This window comes from Mycteria americana, chromosome 9, assembly GCF_035582795.1.
Source record: "Mycteria americana isolate JAX WOST 10 ecotype Jacksonville Zoo and Gardens chromosome 9, USCA_MyAme_1.0, whole genome shotgun sequence".
Taxonomy (NCBI): domain Eukaryota; kingdom Metazoa; phylum Chordata; class Aves; order Ciconiiformes; family Ciconiidae; genus Mycteria; species Mycteria americana.
The window spans coordinates 11,817,189-11,836,673 of NC_134373.1; the positions used below are offsets into that span (position 1 = coordinate 11,817,189).

At 36.1% G+C, this 19,485-nt stretch overlaps 1 protein-coding gene across 4 annotated transcripts in view; it reads right to left on the bottom strand.

Moving 5' to 3' along the window:
• PGAP1 (post-GPI attachment to proteins inositol deacylase 1) overlaps window positions 1-19,485 on the bottom strand; it is a 46,544-nt gene that overhangs the window by 26,045 nt on the left and 1,014 nt on the right. For 2 of the 4 annotated variants that reach the window (XM_075511991.1, XM_075511989.1), the window contains exons 2-14: window positions 18,910-19,034; window positions 15,291-15,444; window positions 11,937-12,112; window positions 11,129-11,300; window positions 9,875-10,035; window positions 8,241-8,293; window positions 8,005-8,071; window positions 5,849-5,954; window positions 4,021-4,076; window positions 3,863-3,946; window positions 2,044-2,093; window positions 576-627; window positions 228-305 (exon numbers count right to left, since the gene is read on the bottom strand). In XM_075511991.1, coding sequence (XP_075368106.1) covers window positions 228-305; window positions 576-627; window positions 2,044-2,093; window positions 3,863-3,946; window positions 4,021-4,076; window positions 5,849-5,954; window positions 8,005-8,071; window positions 8,241-8,293; window positions 9,875-10,035; window positions 11,129-11,300; window positions 11,937-12,112; window positions 15,291-15,444; window positions 18,910-18,993 — 1,293 coding nt within the window. In that variant the 5' untranslated portion in view covers window positions 18,994-19,034. The remainder of the gene's footprint in view (window positions 1-227; window positions 306-575; window positions 628-2,043; window positions 2,094-3,862; window positions 3,947-4,020; window positions 4,077-5,848; window positions 5,955-8,004; window positions 8,072-8,240; window positions 8,294-9,874; window positions 10,036-11,128; window positions 11,301-11,936; window positions 12,113-15,290; window positions 15,445-18,909; window positions 19,035-19,485) is intronic. The other 2 variants (XM_075511992.1, XM_075511988.1) reach the window with 1 other exon arrangement.

Below are 19,485 nucleotides of genomic sequence, written 5' to 3' on the forward strand. Positions count from 1 at the left end.
TATTTCAAGTACTATTCATGCCTTGCGTTTGGTATTTTATCAAATGAAAATGTTTCTGAGCTTACAGAAGATAACAGAAGTTACCTTCAAACCACACTGGAGTGTAGGTCTGTAGTTTCTCAATTAACTTAGCACATATTTAATGTACTTCCTTTTCCTTCCATTATAGCATCCGAAAGCTACAAACACACTAAGCAAGCAATTTCTGCATTTCATTTTTTTTTTACCTTATTGCCAACTGTAGGTGGTACCTGAATGACAACGTGGGACAAAGAAGGATAGTCCTGAAGTTTCAGTATTACAACCTTATAAAAAAAAGAAAAAAAAGAAAGAAAGAAAAAGAAAAAGAAAAAAAGAAAGAAAGAAAAAAAAAGAAAAAGAAAAAAAGAAAGAAAAACAAAAGCCATTACTGAACATACCCCCCAGCTTGCCCCTTGCCAGTTCCCAGATGTCTACCTCTTGTACCCCTTCCTCTGCAATACTGCATGTTCCAATGCTGTAAACAGCATTCTCCCATGACATGCAGCTAACCCACGAAGCACCTCTCCCTCCTACAAGTTATGTACAACAGTTACCTTGGTGGTTGGAAGTAACTCAGCTCTCCAGGATAAATCAGTAGCTTCCAGGCTGTAAAAATTCACGCACATTAAAGGATGAGCATATTCATTATTATGCAGGCACGACATTATGACAGTGGATTAACATACCAGCTTTTCTCTCTCTCTATATGGATTCACACGATTTTAAATTGAGAATAAGTTTGGGTCTACTGCAGTTAGCTACCATAGTAATTTATCAAACTATAATAATTTCAGATGCTGAAAATCTTGGTTTTGCAAAAACAAGTTAAGCAAAGCTCTAACTTGTTAATAGATTAAACATTCAGGAGTTACTAGTCATGCAACTTCAGAAACGTAATGAAAACTCTTAATAGCTAAAACAGCACGGGCATTGAATTAACACACGGTTTTAGTAGCATCTTTTAAACACCAAAAGTACCACTTTTTTCTATGGGAACATCTAAAACATACCATATAAACCAAAAATTGTTAGCTGCTGCAGAGCTTGCAGCAGTTCTAAAATGGCGTGTACTTACATTAATTTAAACACACTGAACTGCAACATATTCATTCAGTCATTTTAAGTTATGATTTTTAAAATACCAGGATACTTCTATTTCTCTAAATAGTGTTACATGACCTCACAACACAGTCCATAGCAAAAACACTATTATTAGATGATGTTTTATGTAGCAGTCCTGAACTAGGCTAACCTGCACTGGCTGCTGATCCAAGGCTATACAAAGGAGTAACAGCCAACTTCTCCTTGGATCAGGAAAAAGTAATTATGGCAACTGGCTATCAGCTAGAGACAAGACTCTGTGGCTATACACCTCAGCACAGATCCCAGAACAGAAAAATACTATGCTAGCTCAATTCTACCTGGAAGCTTTCCCTAATCTGAAGCATAGATTGAATTTACTTTGAGCTTACTTTGCAAACGTAAGCTAGGCCAGTGTTTTAAATCCATTTAGTAATGATTGTAGTGACCTGATTCAAATAATCACTAAATCACTCACATTTCTAAATATTTTTCATACGACAATAGCAATTTTGGAATAAGAAAAAAAAAAAAAAGAGATGCTTCAATCCCCTCTTCTGAAGGCTTTGAGTGACATTTGATGTCTTCTGTCATAGGATTCTAAAGAGATGCTACAAAACACACAATTTAGGAATCCAGCACAGCATGTAGTGTCCACAAGAGAGCAACAGGAGCAACTTTTCACTGCTATGAAGATCAATAATATAGCTTAAAGAAGAAAAAGTTCACCTGTTTTATTCTGCATTCGTGCAGTAATTTTGAGAAAACCTATTCTTTCCTGTTTTCTTAGTGATACAGAAAGCATGAATTATTCACAGTAAGAATTTTACTTTTCTTCCCAGTCTCTTCCTTCCTAAGGAGGAGGATATTTGATATGCTTTAAATTCAAATGTAGTCTCACAAGATCCATTTGAATAAAGAACAGAAACTGTTTATACTCACCACATCGATGAATTACTGTTCATACAGCCATAAATCCAGCTACTTGTGTCCTGTAAAGTCAATAGCATAAAATAGTACATTACCTATGTGTGATTATATTTATAAATATATTAAAAATAGAAATTCTTTACTCCAAACAATGCAGGAGTTAATACTGATAATATTCTCCAAAATTTCTATATGCCAACTGTGTCAGTACACCAGATGTCAGCAACTGTTCTGAAAATCCTCCAATAGAATAACCTTGGTGCAATCAACTTACTAAAAAGAGGAACAAACTTCCATCTTCATCTCAATGCTCTTCTACTAAGTGTGTCTGCAGCAGCTATCACTATATTGACCAGACTCTCATAGGGATGTCAAATGCCGAAGTGTAAAAGTGAAGATGATGATAAAAACAGTCTCTCTCAGATTTCCTCTATTATTTATACTGAAAGATATCCACCAACTTTTTTTCTTCATTTCACAATGAAGTCAGACTTCTGTGTTAACAGCAAGTGATATCCTCCATCAAAAGTCTGATATCATAATCTTGGAATTACAATTACAAGGATGGAAGGATGAAGCATAAGAGTGAAAGGTGGGGGTTTCTAGGAACCATTTTAAATTCCTTCCATTTGCCACCTTTTCTGGTTATGAATCAATATATTTTTCTAAAAACAAATACAAGATTAAGCAAAAAAACTTCCATCATTTCTCTTAAAAAAATATCTGCCTTACATATGATGTAAAATTCAATTTTATTAAAGTTTAATCTTTTCTAACTAGAAGAAATGTCTCAAGGTACTATCCTAAGCAGTCAAAGAATATTTCAGATTTTTAATGTTCTACTGCTCCCACCCTCAAGAATGTAAGTGTTCTGAAGTGATAGCACCATAATGCAAGTATCTCAGACATTGTTCTGTACCTCCTCCTCCTGTCCTGTCTTTAAGACATTACAACAAAGGCAAAAGTAACCCTATTAAAGCACAACTAAGATCACAACAAATGTGTAAATACTGAAGGTGCTACTGGGAAGGATAATAAGAAAAGCACTGAGAATATACTCTCTTTTTTCACAGTGGTGGTATGAACCTCTTCTTTGGTAAGGGGAGGAGTGGCAACAGGGACAGGCAGGATGGAACGGGAAAGCATCTCAATTTTCTTGCCACTATACTTAAATACTCACATAATTCTGAAAGGCATATTTATCAATCTCCAGTTTGCCAAGAGATTACATTAATTCCTTTCAAAAAATATTTTTAAAAAAATTCAAAAACATGTTGGCTGAATTCATGTGTCTTGAGCTAGAAATACAAGAAATGCACATCATCGCCTCTCCTCTCAATAGAGGAGACAACTGAGAAGGTGCTGTTTTCTCATCTGGCTTCCATTCGCTTCCACTGCTTAGTGGAAGATCTCCGTAGCCTTTCAGGCTCACTTAAATTTTATTATGGGAAAGCAAACCTATAAAACACCTGTCCCAAATTAGAAGTATGGCTGAATTCTGGCACCACTAAAAATAACTTCTTCATTCAAAACCATCAATAGAGAATGACACTAAATTAAAGGAGAAAGTAATCTGCGGCTACCCGTAAGAGAGTGAAAAATAAACTATTTGAGGGTCAGATGGCATTGAAGGTTTCAGATCTTGAACACTAAATGTGACATGCTAAAGCAGGAAGTACATCTAACACAATGTACTAGGCTGTGAATGTAAATGGATGTCAGTAATTTCAACAACTGTTCATTAAACTGCCTTAAAACTGCAGCAAATCTAATTTAAAAAACCCCACAGCTTTATAAACAAACTCCAGACATTAAAGAAGTATTTTCTCACCAACATACTGTTTGCACAGTAAACATGACTGTATGATTTTCTGTGGCTTGCAAGAGGAAATGTGAAATATTTTCCATCAGAGTCCTTAAAAAAAAAAAAAATTGCTTATTAGTAAAAAAATAAACATAAAAACACAATGAGAAAAAAATGTTACTTACATTGTAAACTGAGTAAGTCCATTTTGAGGCTTTGACTGTAATCCACATGAGAGCTCCTAAAAATAAATATGTTTTTATATGCCACACTGCAGGAACTATTATCCTTATCTCCAAAATCTTATCTGTTACTTATCACCAAGGTCTATCTGTAAATGGCCATAAACTTTATAAACTTTAATCAACACTCAGGATTGCTACTGCTTAGAATTACACGCAACAGTTATCATCAGTTACATAGGAAACTGCAGTAATTGAATCCCCTAGGATTCAATTACTACCTATTAATTGTAAAATAAAAAACCTATGGATCTTGAAACAAAGCTCTCAAGGCAACAAAACAAATAAGAAACTGAATGATACTAACGTAATTACATGGTGACTGATTAAAGCTGAGGCAACAGTAGAAACAGGCCCAATCTTTGTTCCTGTCAGCCTTTTAAGAAAACTAATACAGTAATTTGTGTAGAAGCAAGTCAACAATGAAGCGAATAACATGTACAAGAAAATTGTAGCAGTTTAAAGATATGTCTGGAGAAAAAGAGTAAGACAGAAAAAGAGTAAGACAGAGAAGAGATCAGAGATACAAACAATGCAAATTGTCATTCAAGAAGGTTAATATCTTTCTTCTGTGTAACTAGAGTAACAAGTTCACAGAAATTTAGTGTGTGTCAAGTGTTAAGAGGTCACCACAAATAGGAAGATGCAAACATGAAATCCAATTTAAACATTTTCCTCCCTATTGCTAAAAACTGAACCCAACAAAGGTAAACAAACAAACAAAAAAAATCAGTTCCACAACCTCTTTGGGCACCTGTTCCAGTGCTTGACCACCCTCCCGGTGAAGTACTTTTTCCTAATATCTAATTTCTTTTGTTGTAACTGGACTCTACTGCCTATTGTGTTATCACTGTGCACCTCTAAGAAAAATCTAGCTTCACCTTCTCTCCAATCTTTTGTTAAGTAGTTGAAGACAGCAAGAGGATCACCCTTAGCATTCTCTTTAGGGTGAAAAAAAAACCAGTTCACTCAGCCTCTCTCCCCCATGTCCTATGCCCCAGGAGCTAGCCATTTTGGTGGTCCTCTGCTCCATACTCACTTCAGTATATGTCAATGCCTAAATGCTGACTTATACTAGGGCGGCCAAAACTGGACACCAAAGTTACCTTAGTACTTCTGCAACAGCTTACATTAAGAAAATTCCTGAAATAAAATGACTTTCATAAAGTGGTTCAGCCCACTTCAGAAAACTAGGAATACAGCTGTGCCCTGCAAAAGTTCTGTTTAGTTCCCAAAACTCCATGCAGTCAAAATTTCTCACCTCGAACTATGCATTCTTAGCAGTTACAAGGAAACCATTAGCGTGCAGTCTATTTTACCCTGCCACGTCATTAAAAAAGGAAGTCACTGATGAAGCAGGTCTGAATATTCAGGATTTCCATGAGCAGCACAAAACTAAACACAATGGCTCTACAACACCCATACTATCCCTCTTGCAAACATGGGATGTAAGCGTAGATTAGACTGCACTTTTGACATCCAGCTATTCCTGATTTCTGAGATTGCTACTGGACGTCCTGGTGTAAATATGACCCCTGCTCGTCCCCCAGAATCTAAGCCATATAAAAGTGACAGATTTTTGCTCCTACCCCTTTTAACCTATTTAGTGCTGAAACCACACAAAAGCTGCTAGTTTAGGTCTATAACCCATATATCATATTAGCAACGTCTGAAGAAGGACAAAATGTATTCCAGAAATTTGCTAGTGAGAAGATTAACTATTAACAAAGAAGTATCATTGAATTCTGTTCAAAAGAAAACTGCTGCACACCTGTGAGTTCCTTAAAAGCTTCAGGATTTTCCTCAAATATCTTGGCAGGGTGTCTCACAAAGTGGTGATTCAGTACAGACATTCTCTTCTTTGGATCCTCAGTTATCTAAAAAAAGAGCACATTGTCAAATTTTGTTTTACCGATTTGTGTGATTTACAATCATCACATGATCATAGCTAGCAATACAGTTTTGGGGATGAGAGGCAGGAGAGATTGTTAGAAGACACAGTACAATTTCTATTCTAAATTCAATAATCTGAACAAATAAAGTGCCATCAATATTAAATCACTGCAACACAGAAAGTCTACACATGTTATAAAGCACAGCTAAAACTTGTAGGACTGTTGTGATTTAGCTCCAGTCAGCAACCAAGCACCACACAGCCATGTGCTCCCCCTCCCCTCTGGTGGGACGGGGGAGAGAATCTGAAGAGCAAAAGTAAGAAAACTCGTGGGTTGAGATAAGAACAGTTCAATAATTGAAATAAAACAAAATAAAAATAATAAATTGTAATGAAAAGGAAAACAATGAGAGAGAGAGCAAGAGAGGAACAAAACCCAAGGGATAAAAAGCAAGTGATGCAACCACTCACTGCCCGCTGACCGATGCCCAGCCAGTCCCTGAGCAGCAATCGCTGTCCCCCAGCCAACTCCCCCAGTTTCTATACGGAGCATGACGCCATATGGTATGGAATAGCCCTTTGACCAGTTGGGCTGTGCCCTCTCCCAGCTTCTTGTGCACCTGGCAGAGCCTGGGAGCTGAAAAGTCCTTGACCAGTGTAAACATTACTTAGCAACAACTAAACCATCAGTGTGTTATCAATGTTATGCTAAATCCAAAACACAGCACTATACCAGCTACTAGGAATAAAATTAACTCTATCCCAGCCAAAACCAGGACAAGGAGTTTTATATCCTTGCCTACTGTTAACACAAGGAAACCATTCTGTTGAACTTTCTTTATAGATACACATGCATTCTTCCTGAAATAACACACTTATGCCAGAGTTTAGGAAAAATTCTTACATTTATATTTGCTAGTCTGAGTTCACAAATCCAGCTTACTACATCTCATCTTAATATTTCAAGCATCCAAATAGCTGTAGAGCTACAGTGGGATTCACTTTTGTTTGGGGTTGGATTTTTGGTTGTTTTGGGTTTTTTTTGTTTTGTGGGGTTTTTTGTTTTGTTTTGTTTTTTTTTTTTTCCCCCAAAATCAAATTTCCAGGACTAATTTTTGCAAAATTGTGGCCATTAGAACCGATTTCTGAAAAGTTTAACCCTCCCGCACACTGCCAGTCAACTCCAGAACAACTGTATCCCCTTTTTGTCTCTCTAAATCGCATGTTAAAGTGACTACACCTAAGAAATTAGAAAAGTCTCAAACAGCCTCAAAGAACAACACCTGGAAGCCTTCCTCATCTATGTCTGGGGCTCTGCTCTTACACATTTTCAACCTCTTGGACCTGAATTCCAATTCATGTTTATTGCTGCATAACATTTCAGAAAGAGAACAGAGTACAATGGGAGATTTCTCCAACAGTTTTCAAAAAGTAAGATGCAGTATATTTATTTAGAAAACCAATAAATAATGGTAGCTGGAGGTAAACAAATATGCTAGTATTTTACTTGCATTCAATTTTTGTAAGTGCTATTTGCAGAAGAATACCACAAATACGTGCTGGCCTCTATGACGACAACACATGGGGAAGTTTGAGAAGTATTATGTCTGAGTTAAACTATCACAGTTTTTCATCCTTTGTATACTAGTCAGAGAAGGTGATTCGAACACACATTGAGAGGTCACATTCAAAGCTACACAGCTAGCAAAATTTGTTTATCCTGGTGCAAGGTCAACTAAACCTGCTGCATTATGGAAGAAAAGTTCAGTCCACGCCCCAGCTATAAAGCATCAAGCAGTCGCTAATAAAAACTGAGTTAACACCTAATTATTTCTGCCACATTTGTCAAAACAAAACAAAGCTACAAGATTTTTCAGTGACTGGTACAAAACGGCAACAATTTTCTCAGCGTGACTTAGAATAATCAAAAAGGAGTTTTCTGTATAATAGGGTGATATTTGTCCTGATTAAGCATTCTGGGATGGAAGAAGAAAGTGTGATGGGGAAATATACAGGAGATCACATATACAAACCTGCCTTGTATTCTCATCTATGAGATCAAAAAAAGCTCTGATGGTAGCCAGGATCAATTCTTTGCACCTAGAAGACAGGATAAGTAAAATCAAATCTAGAAAGGAAATATCCAGGGCAATAAAAGTGGTCAGTAGAGACAACATAATATTATACTGAAGTTAAATTATTGTATAATGTGATAACAGTAGAGAACAGATGTACAGTCAGTCAATTAACCTTTGTTCCATTAGCTTACCACACTATGGAGAGATGGTCTGTTGAGACCCAAGCTCTAGGCACAGCTGAGCTCTGTTTGGCAAAGGAAAAAAGTTAAGATTTTGTTAGTATTCAACATTTCAAAATTCTAAGCAAGCCTTTCCCCTCCTTATTTAAACGTATTTGCAGAACTATCAAAAAGAATAGTGTTTATCTTAAGAGTTTCAGGGACTAGGGTACCATAGAATGACTTCTTCAGTCAGAAATCTTACAAGTGCGGAAGCACTTGTAAAACAGGACTTGTAAAACAAAATGACTAAGTTACCAATGTTAGATAGCAGAGACGAATGGTCAAGGGGCAAATAACGGTATGGAGGAAACTTACCAAAAATTTCTTCAAAGACTGCTTCTATGACTAATCTTACTATTTTAATAAGTGATCCTGACACACAGGAATAGAAGCGTGAAAGCTGCTGCTGAAAAAGCAAGGGCATCCTCAACAGAAAGGAGCATCAGAACACCATGCAGAAAGAACTGGACAGTCTGAAGCTATTAATTTGTATGAGTGTATCGCATGTATTGCATTTTAGGGACTAATAATACCAAAAATGCCTCCCATAAATGGAGCTCATCACCTAGTTGTACAACTTGATTCAAGTAAGCTATGAACTATTTTACAGCCAGGAAGAAAAAAACCAAACCAAAAACCAACAACAAAACAGCCCCCAAAACAAAACAAAAACTTCCAAACTGAAAACCAAAAAAACATGAGAAAGAACTGGTACCGCTACACATGAGATCTCATGCAAAATTCTGGTCACCAACACTCAGGAGAAATTAAAGTAGAGCAGATGCAGAGAACAGTTACTAGGACAAAGGCAATGCAGAGTTAATCTTCTTAGCCTAGCAGAATCAGAACTGAGACTATTTATAGACAGCTTTCTGTAAAATGGCCAGGGAAGTAAACACCAGGGGAATGACAACTATTTCAGATAACATTTCAAGTTGATGTCAGAACAAACACATTTAAAAGCTGGCTTGTGCAGTAAATCAAAGTTGGAAATTACAAATTTTCTTCCTACTGAGGAGTGTTTTCTAGCGTCTTCCATGTCGGGGGGGATGGAATGACAAACCTAACTGCTTCTATGATGTTGCTTGATTAATTTTGGAAGGAGATAGATGCCTGCAAAAGCAGAAGACTGGACTTGATGATCCAGTAGATCCTTTCTATCACTAAGTTCTTTGAAAAACAATAAATACAAAAAGAAGGCTCAAAGCCAAAGCTCTCTTTTTACTATCAAACCAGTACTCTACTCCTATACTGCACATCCGTCAGTCTTCACATACACATCTCCTGTAAAACGCAGGAAAATAAAACCTGAGTTCTGAAACTAAAAAGGCGCAAGAAGGTGGGGAGAAGAAACAGTACCAAGTGGTAGATGATTCAAATCCACCCCAACGCATCCTCTTCTAATGTACACTCATTTATACTACATCAACCATTTATGGTTTTATAACTGTACACTATCTACTTTGTGATTTCACATGTAGTATTTTCATATTTAGTTATACTATACTGCACATATAGACTATAATTAGACACCGATACATGTATTACATAAATAGCTATCTAACATGGCTCCATGCAAAAACAAAGAAAGTTTGCTTTTTTACCACAACAGATAAGGCACTGTCATGTTGACTCAATCTTGGTAGAAAAGTCAGTCCTGCACGAACTTGGTAATCTCTGAATCCTCCGGCCACAGAAAGGGTAGTTAAATTTCTTAAATCTTGGGCCTTCAAAATCCAATGATTGTTTACAGCTGTATAAAAATCTATAATATATATTAAAATCAATCACAATTTCCCCATAAGTCTATTTGATAATACAAAAAAGCTAGAGAAACTTTTAACTAAAAGTTTCTGTAAGCCCCCTTAGAGGCATTCAAGCTCCAATTATCACTTTTGTTTCATATAAGGAAGGAAAATTATTGTTTTAACCCCAAGGAGGTAGCAGTTGGGAAAGACAGATACACTTACACTTTCTGTATCAGCTGAGCACATATATTGTTTAAGTAGCAAACTACAGATTTATTTTAAGGACAGCCACAGTCCAGAAACAGTCAACAAGGAAGCAGCATTGTATTGCAATCAATTGTAGGAGGTAGAATTAATACAAGCACAATAAATCAATTTCAGCAGCTAAAGATAATCCATTCCTCTCGGGTGTCACAGAGAATAATGAAAATAAATGTCTATTCCCTTTCCTTCACCAATTCCCTCAATATCTACATGTAGCAGCACAATTATCACTAAGCACATATTTCATCAGTATAGTTTAGTCAAATCTAGCTCTTCAGGAAGTGTATAGTACACGCATAATGATTATACTTCATTTTTTATGCCACAGTTATTTAAGTAAGCAGAAAATATGATCTATCTTTTGTTTAAATATATTGTATAAAATAGATATAATTAAATCCATATTTAATATTCTCACCCCCCCAACCTTTGGGCATGACAAACTTTATATTTAGTAACTTCTACATAAATGACTCTATGTAGGCAATTAATTTGATAGAGAAAGGCATTACAGAGGCCAAGTTTTACAAAAAAGAAAGAAAAAATGTCATTCATCACTGGAGAGCTTATAAATTCAGTAACATGCTCTACAACTTATTAAAGTTACAAATTATGGAGAGCCGCAGGCCCTGCACAGAAGCTCAAGTCCACATAATCCATTTTATGACACCTTACTTTCTCTCAGTATCCTAGCACTCTCAAACAACCACCTGAGTAACAAAGGAATAGATTAATTACAGTAAACAAAACAGCATATTTTGCTGTTGATTTGCAAGAATCTCACCTCTTAATGCTTGAGAGGATCAATAAAAAATACAATGTAATTAGATAACCTGCAATACTCACCAGTAAGATATTTGTCTAAAGGCATTACAGGTGCAACGTGAGGCGTGGCTTGCGTAATGAGGAGGTTTATAAGTTCAGGCTTAAAATTCTTCAGAGTAAGCAATGCTCTTGCAACAAGACCACCCATGGAATGACCTACTATTGCAACACTGGTCGGTGCAAATTCTCGATCCTTGAGAAAAGAGTAATTAGACACATCAAAAATAGATTTGACATTGAACTATGGTTATCAGTTGTACATTCTTCCCCCCCCAAATTAACTTATGTCCTCTCAAGGATAATATTAACTAGTATCAACTTGACAAGTTTACAAAATGAATATAAATTTAGTTGCTATCTCAAAAAATGTGCTTAACGTGAAGTTTCCAGCTCAAAAGAAAATATTATATAGCCTGTGTAAGCGTAAGAAACTTAAGGTTATTTTAATTTCTGAGACTCTTAGGGACACAGGATACCAAAGAACTTTCCTAGAGAAAACTGGATGTAAGATGATGCTATATTAATATTTTAATAAGCTAGGGAAAGTTTACGTCTCTACTACAAAAAAAGCATACATTGTGCATGCAAGTATTTATTTAGAAATACAATATAGAACCTAACCAGAGCTCTGGGATTGCCACAAACATTTAAAAAAAAAAAATCTATTAAAGAGCAGCAATTCTCTGTTGCACTATTGTCACATTCAATTATCTACACCCATTATGAAGTCTCCCTCCTTTATTCATCATTCTTCAGTTTTCCAGCAGAAAAGGCAGCCCAGAATTCTATTCCAAAATGCAAGTACATTATTCAGCACGTCACTACTTACCCTGTACAACTTAAGAATTACTTTTATGCATTCATGCACAAACTTGGTCTGTCGTTGCAGACTACCACCATATAATGCAACCAACTCCTCATTAAAGTTGACACTGAAGAAATTAAAATGATACTTGAAGTCAACATCTTCTGCTTTTCTAAGTGCAATGGAGCCAAGAGAACGTACTAGGAAAAGAAACCACATCAATTAGAACAGTCTAATAGTCACTGCTTAGCACTGTCATTAGTAGACAAACACATAAATATATAATCTATTAAGAAACAAATGTTATCTTAAATCCATTGTTCATCTCAAGTCATTTATAAAAGTAAAAAAAGGATGAAGAAGACATCCGAAAGCAAATAATCTCTTTTCTAATATGCAGTCACACTTGTTTTACAAAAACAGATTTGAAGATATAAATAATCAGGGCAAAAGTATCAGCCAGTCACTGTCAGAACCAAACTGTAAAAGGAGAAAATAAATAATTATTTCCTATTTTTATAAGAATCTCTCTGCTAAAAAAAATATTAGTAAACATATAACAAGAGCTTACAGAAGAACATGGAAAAGAACAAACCAGATTAGATGAAAAGAAAGTTTGGGACGAGTTACCAAGAGCTGCATACTATGCTTATGGCAGCTAACCATGTGACTTAGCTTACCGCTGACTACAGAGATATTTTATGTCAAAGAAAAAAAGCATACAAGATCAAGGATTATGTTCCTCCACCTGAGGGCTGCTTTTCTCATCTCATTTGCACCTTCTTACCGCCACCAGGACAAGCAGGCAAAATGAGCAGTCTTGACTTCAACTCTTGAGGCATTGCTACTGCTAGGCTTTCCGAAAATTCCTTTGAAGGCCATCGACTCTAGGACAACATTCCCAAATACCACCAAGATATGTATGGGGGATTGGAAAACCAAACCCTAAAGGATACTTTTCCACCTAAAATCTTGACGGAGAAAATGTTCTGTGTACAAGGTCTTGCTTCTGACCTGCCTTCTCTGTCTAACCCTGGCTATTTAATGCAGCCTTCCGAGTGCAGAATTGTCCCTGAGTTTCCATGGAGACATGGCAGGATGGGAACAGTAACAGCTGCAAATAAAAAAGCATGGTAGGGAAAGAAGAAAATAAAAGAGAAAGTCCCAAAAGCGAGTATATAAAATAACTAATGATCGCCAGAAAGGTCTGCCCAAATCCGGCACACAGAAGCAAGATTCTTCTAGAGTGCAACAGTTTCAGAGATCTGCAGCCTGCAGAATCCTCCTTCTTGGAAAAGTTTGCTATAGAAATTAACATATCAAACAAATTTCACCAGAGGTCATGAAATGGGAAAATAATATTTATGAAATACTTTATACGTTCAAACACCCAAACAGATACTATCAGCATAATGAAAATTATAAATCTAATTTGTAGGCAGTCATTTCACCAATTCTATCTAAAGCTAATAAGCAATAAGAACTTCTTCAACACTGTTTGAAAAGACCGAAAAAAGTATTTAAAGGATCAAGCATTTTATCACAACTTTATATCTTGGAGGTCATGGTAAAAGGAACAAGAATATTGCCAAAGATCACAAGGCGAGTGTGTGACAGATTCCTAAATAGAACTCAGGATCTCAATTCTCCCACTCTCAGGTTCATTCCCAACAATTAAACCAGATCACCATCTTTTACTCAAAGTCTCAATTTTGTACATTTTAAAAGGTTCATTTTAGTGCCCATGAAAGATGATGAATTAACATGTTTCAAAAGTGCCTGTAACACATCAAAATAACAAGCCCAGAAAAGCCAGCAGCAGCACTTCTGTCTTCATTGCTCAGCAAATATGACTATGTTTTAAACAAGTATGAAAATAACAATAGCAACACCTTCCCTGCTCATCTAGGTATCAGAATTAAAGTGTGGTATCCCGCAATAAATTCTGAACAAAATATGAATTTTCATAAATTCCATAATAAAACAAAAACTATTCTGAGCCACTAATTAAGGCAGAACAATTTATTTTAACAAAGATTTTGAAAAATGCACATGACTTATTGCCAGTCTCCCTAAATCAATTTCTCAAAACAAAGAACAAATATTTAAATACTTACTGATGTTATGTAGCACATTATATCCACAGCATGTAGTACTTCTACTTACCTAGTTAAAGTTTTTCTTCATGTGCTTCCTTTTGATTCCTAACATACCCTGAAAGTACCATTTTATTTCCTGCATAGTGATGTACTGCCATGTTTTTAGAGACAGCATTAATTCACAGATACTTCATACACAATTACAAAAGTCCATATGGTATCCCTCATAATCATGATGTTTGTAATCTTCTTTGGATACTATTGTGCCTGCAAGACTGTATGGGTTTTCTGAAAGTACAAGCTGCTAAAATATTTTACTTTTTTATAAGCTAAATGGGTATGTTCTAAAGAAAATAACTTTGTAAAGGTTCTCCGAAATCAGATAATTCAATCATCAAGTTCAGTGCAAATATAAGGAAAAATTATCACAGTAAGACACCAGGGTTTAGACTGTAGTGGTTTTCCCCATACATACACGTTCAGTTTTGCTAACATCGTAAGGGTGTTACTAACAGTTTCAAAGCACATTTTAGAGAACAAAAATAACAGTCTGACAAACCCAGCCTGGAAGGAATACCGGATACTTGAATAAACACTTATACACAATACTTCACATTCATCAAACTACTAACTTTGGTATTTACAATTAAAAATAAAAATGCTTTAAAACTGTTACTTCTTTTCATTTGGAGCTTAGAAGCATAAGAGAGAATAACCTGGAAAACAAAAGCAGGCTATGTGTAAAGTGGGAAGATGATGCTAAAGAAAACACACCACTACATAAAGAGGTAGGAAATAAGGAAGCTACAGGGCAAGCCACAAGATGATGCTTATTTTCTGTAGCACGTAATTACTTCACATCACAGATGGTAGCTTGTTCAGTTTCTTCTAATCAAATTCAGGTCTTGTTTTATTTGGCATAACTGCACTAAACGTTGTTCAAATCAAAACCAACTAGATGTTTGCGATCAAAAACACAGCAAGGGTGCAGTGCTGCCATAGTACAGCATAAACTGTACTGCTTCTAGCTTTCAAAAGTTAAAGTCTTACTCCAGAAAAATATTATAGCTCAACTGTTCAACCAATTTCAAATAAAAATGAAGTCTTTTGACTGCTTGAAATTAACCATAGACTAACAAGGTTATCTACACCATAACCATATGGTCAACCATTATAACTTTTGGTGATATTATTTCAAAGAGAAAACTTCTTGCCACTAACTAATACATAAATATGAGAGCTCTTTGTAACATACCTATATCTTAGCTAAAATGCTTACCTTGTTTGTAACTGCCAGCATTCCCAGGAAGAAAGAGAACTGGAATTCCTGTCAATAGGAGATTTTTGTTTTCTTCAGCGTAGTTCCCTTCCCCATAGAGATAGAGCTCATATGCTGGGTATCGTCTCGCTGTTTTCTTGGGTAATTTTATTTTCTGTTGCAAAAGTTAAAAGGAAACCAATTACCTTGTCTATATTGTTGCAAACAAGAAAATATAGTGGCTATCCAGTAATTTAAATGATCTGGCTTATGTTTTATGTATTGTTTTAAATTACACTCTAAAGAATACAGAATTAAAAACTGGGGTTTGCTATAAAAAAATAATAAAGTAAAGTATCAAGTATTTTCTTTAAGTAGGTATTACTGTGTATAACGAATGGCTGCAGTTACTTACTTGATGCAGCTATTACCTTTAACTGGCTTTGAAACAAGCTGCAAATGAATGCAATTACGTATCTTTTAAAGTTGCACATTCATAAAGTAAACCTAGCCTTATACTACAGGGGGAAAAAGGTGGGGGGAAGCATATCAAAACCCAACCACTTCTCCCAGGACATGAGAATTTGAGAGCAGAAACTGGGGCACATGAGTGATCCTAATTATTCTTACTGCACCTGAACAGTTCTGGAATTCTTTCCAATACCATGTAACTCAGAACAAGGATGTGCTACTGCACCCGATACCAAAGCTAAATCTCAAGAACAGGGTTATGTAGGTGACCGTCAGATGACAACCATTACCTCAGGGTAAATTACAGATGCAGTGTGAATTTTTAGGTGATTTTTACAGACATATAATCTCCAATGGGAATTTAAACAATAGTAGTAACCACCTTAATATGGCTCATCAGAAAAAATAAACCCATGATACTTTGGGGGCTGCTTTGTTGTTGCTTTCAGAGTCTGTTATGTGGCCTAGTGGCAAACAACCTGGTTTTGTAACAACTCAGGATCCAATTTACACAGTCAGTTGTCATCTTTAAAAAGGCCATTCTTCTTGTATTAAAACAAAGAAGCAAACAACTAACCACCTAACCTATCACATAACTTAATCACAGGATTACTAATTCCCAAAGAGAAAAGAACAAAATATCTTTGAATCTGAGGGCTAGGTGATGATTAAGTCTTAGACCAGTAAGTTGTGACTCTTACGGCCATATGAAACTGCTTTAAACCAAATAAGTAGTAAGCAAGAAAGCATTTAATTAACTCCTGTATGGAGGTTGGTTGGTTTATAATTTTGAGTTTCTAAGATATAGATTTTAAAAATTTCTATGAATGTGAATAGACTTGTTCTAGCATTTGATTACTTACATTATGACAATTCAGAGACAAATAAGATAATTACAAAATAAGTTTATTAAGGTGTAATTTATATATTTAAGGAAACACTTTATTTTACAGAATAAGGTCAAAACTGAACTCAGTTTTGCATCAGAAATCTTCTCTAAAGTCTCTCTTTACTTTCTCAAAACAGAAGCATCTCTGTTTCGGATATGTCAGTTGTTTCTCTCAACTGCATCCACAGTGAAGGCGATTTAGCTTTAATTCCCTGCCCACACACACTCTTTCCCTTCCCCTGTTCTTCTCTGTCTCCCATCAGCTAAAGACTATTTCCTTTCTCCCTCAGCCTGCGAATCATTTGTCATATTGGTTATTTGTAACCTCTTCTTATGATGTTTGATATATATATTTAAAATGTCTATTCTATAAATATATATATTTATAATATTATATAATATATTATAACAAAATACACATATTAGAGAGAGAGAACATGTTTAATTCCTTCACTGTGAACAAAACAGGTTAAGCTTCATTCAGGGCTTATGTCTTCAGATCATCCTTTCAATGTTCTTTCCCGTTTCTCCATCATCTCGCCTTTCCAGCTTCACTGACCTCACTGTCCCTTTCTCATTCCTTTCTACTGCTTCTTTTTCAAAGGCTTTCAAAATTCTGTGAAAAAACCCTTAAATTAATCCATTACCAAAATAAGAGTGCCATCACGATATGTTTGTGTGACTTCCTGATGGATCAAATCAACCGTTCTTCCATGGTATCTTCCTGGTTCATTGCCTTTTCAAAAACTTTTACAGAACATAAAATTAACAAGCTGCCCTTCTTTGGGTCAATGTCGAAAGCAAAAACCTACACAATCCATGAGAATTGTAATACCAAAATATTGGGGTTTTTTGGTAAATCACAGTGCTCAAATATTATAACAAAATGGCAATGCATAACTTCAAAGGAAAACAGACATTCATGTTGCATGACAGTGGCTTTAAATTCTGAATTCCCAAGACATTGGTTATATAACTGGTTGTAATGAACTTCAGTAACTTTTTACAATGTCAGTGTAGGCTTCATTTTTCACCCTGGTTCCCAAAGAAACTAGGCTTATGTGAAAAAGTCCTCATTACTAACTTCTGAATCTCTTACCAAGCTTAGCTGAACAGGACAAGGCTAGGTTAAATTCAAATATTGCAATTCTACAACTCGTGCAAAAAAAGATGGTCAAGTACAATAAAGGGAAAAAAAAAATCCAAACCCATTCCATTACTTAGTATTAGCTTAACTGTGAGCTAACCCACACTGTTAGACACAAAAGAAATGAAACTTCTTATGTTTAATTGCTTAAATAGTTATTTGTTTTGTAATGCGATACCCAGTCCAGAAGGGAGGACAGGTACCTTTCACCTGAAATTCGTACCTTGTGGTTTCCTACCAATGCCAGCATTACAAAGACATCAAAAATTAAACAAGCCACTTCTCCGATAATAAAGAGGTACTTGAAAAGTATAATGCCTTAGCAAACCCAGACAAATTCATAATTCCCCCCGCCCCCCCCCCCCCCCCCAAGTACTGTTTTCCACACAGTAAAAGTGATTATTCAGGGAATAGAAATTCTGAGAGGCAATACAGCCAGCTGCAATTTGCATCTCCTGCACGGAACTACTGCTTACCCTTAAGCCTTGCATCTCTTACCAGCACAACGCTTGCCTAAAGATGCTAAGAATTTAAGCCCTGACATAATGCGTAAATACAAAAGATGTGTGGTGGCAGACAAGAATTTCAGGCAACCGCCAATAACATCACACAGATTTTGCTAGTAACTTTCCGTTGGTTGGGTTCAGATTGAAGCTGAAGGAGATTTTGGCTGCTAGGGAATCTGAAAACTTACCGCATAGTATTTAAGTATTTATAGCTGCTTAAACAATTTTGTCCTACAGCACTGACAAACCAACCCTTGTAGCTATACCAAGGTTCTCTTTTGTAGGCTAACACGACTATGTCAAGGTTAGCAAATGAAGGTTAACAGATCCAAAAATTAACTTGCTGCTTCATTACCAATTTAGGTACTAAGGTTTTGCTTTAAAATCTTCTTTACTATGTAAGCCAGCTTGCAACTTACTTCAGAACAGAATATTATTTAGAATACTTCATATTTTTTCCAACATAGATTATATCCTAGATAGTGCTAAATGAATGTTTAGGAGCCACAAATTATGCTTTGGGATGCTTTTAATAGGACAGAAAATCCGGTAGTAAGAGCTACTATTAGAGAGAATTGTTTTCTAACAACTTCATGCAGCATCAGCAGTGAACCTACATATACTCACATATTTACATCCTTCCACTATTAAGCCATAACACCGTGTCTGAAAAACAACAGTTCCATCAGCAGTCCTCTCTCTCAAACTCATCCAAGGTTTTCAAAGAGGTCTTCAAAGAGGTTTCTAAAAGGCTTCATTAGCAAAGCCAGAGGGACTTCAGGCAAGTTCACAAGTTCTCCCATACATGTGGGACCGTGCCACCTACAAAGTGCTCACCGAGAAGACTTTGCACTACTGTTCACTAGCTTGAGAAATACGCTCATATTTGAACCTCAGTCATTCACTTTGACCCCTTAGTTGCTTCACACTCTATAAAGTCACAAAAAGGACCAAGAAGTACAAGCCGTAACCTCCCTGGCACTAACAGCGCTGTGAGTGCTGTCAGAGGACCTGGCCCAGCCTCCTCCTTTGCAAGAGTTTGGATGAGCTTTTGACCGGTTTTACCAGGACTACAGGTGCCTACGGGCATTTACAGGTTAGAAAATGGGAAGCTTTTCTATTCGTTTTCTTTTGTACAGGCGGCAGTACGAAACACCTCGTTACTTTACAGGCAGGCAGCTTTTCCCTTCTGTGGCTATCCAA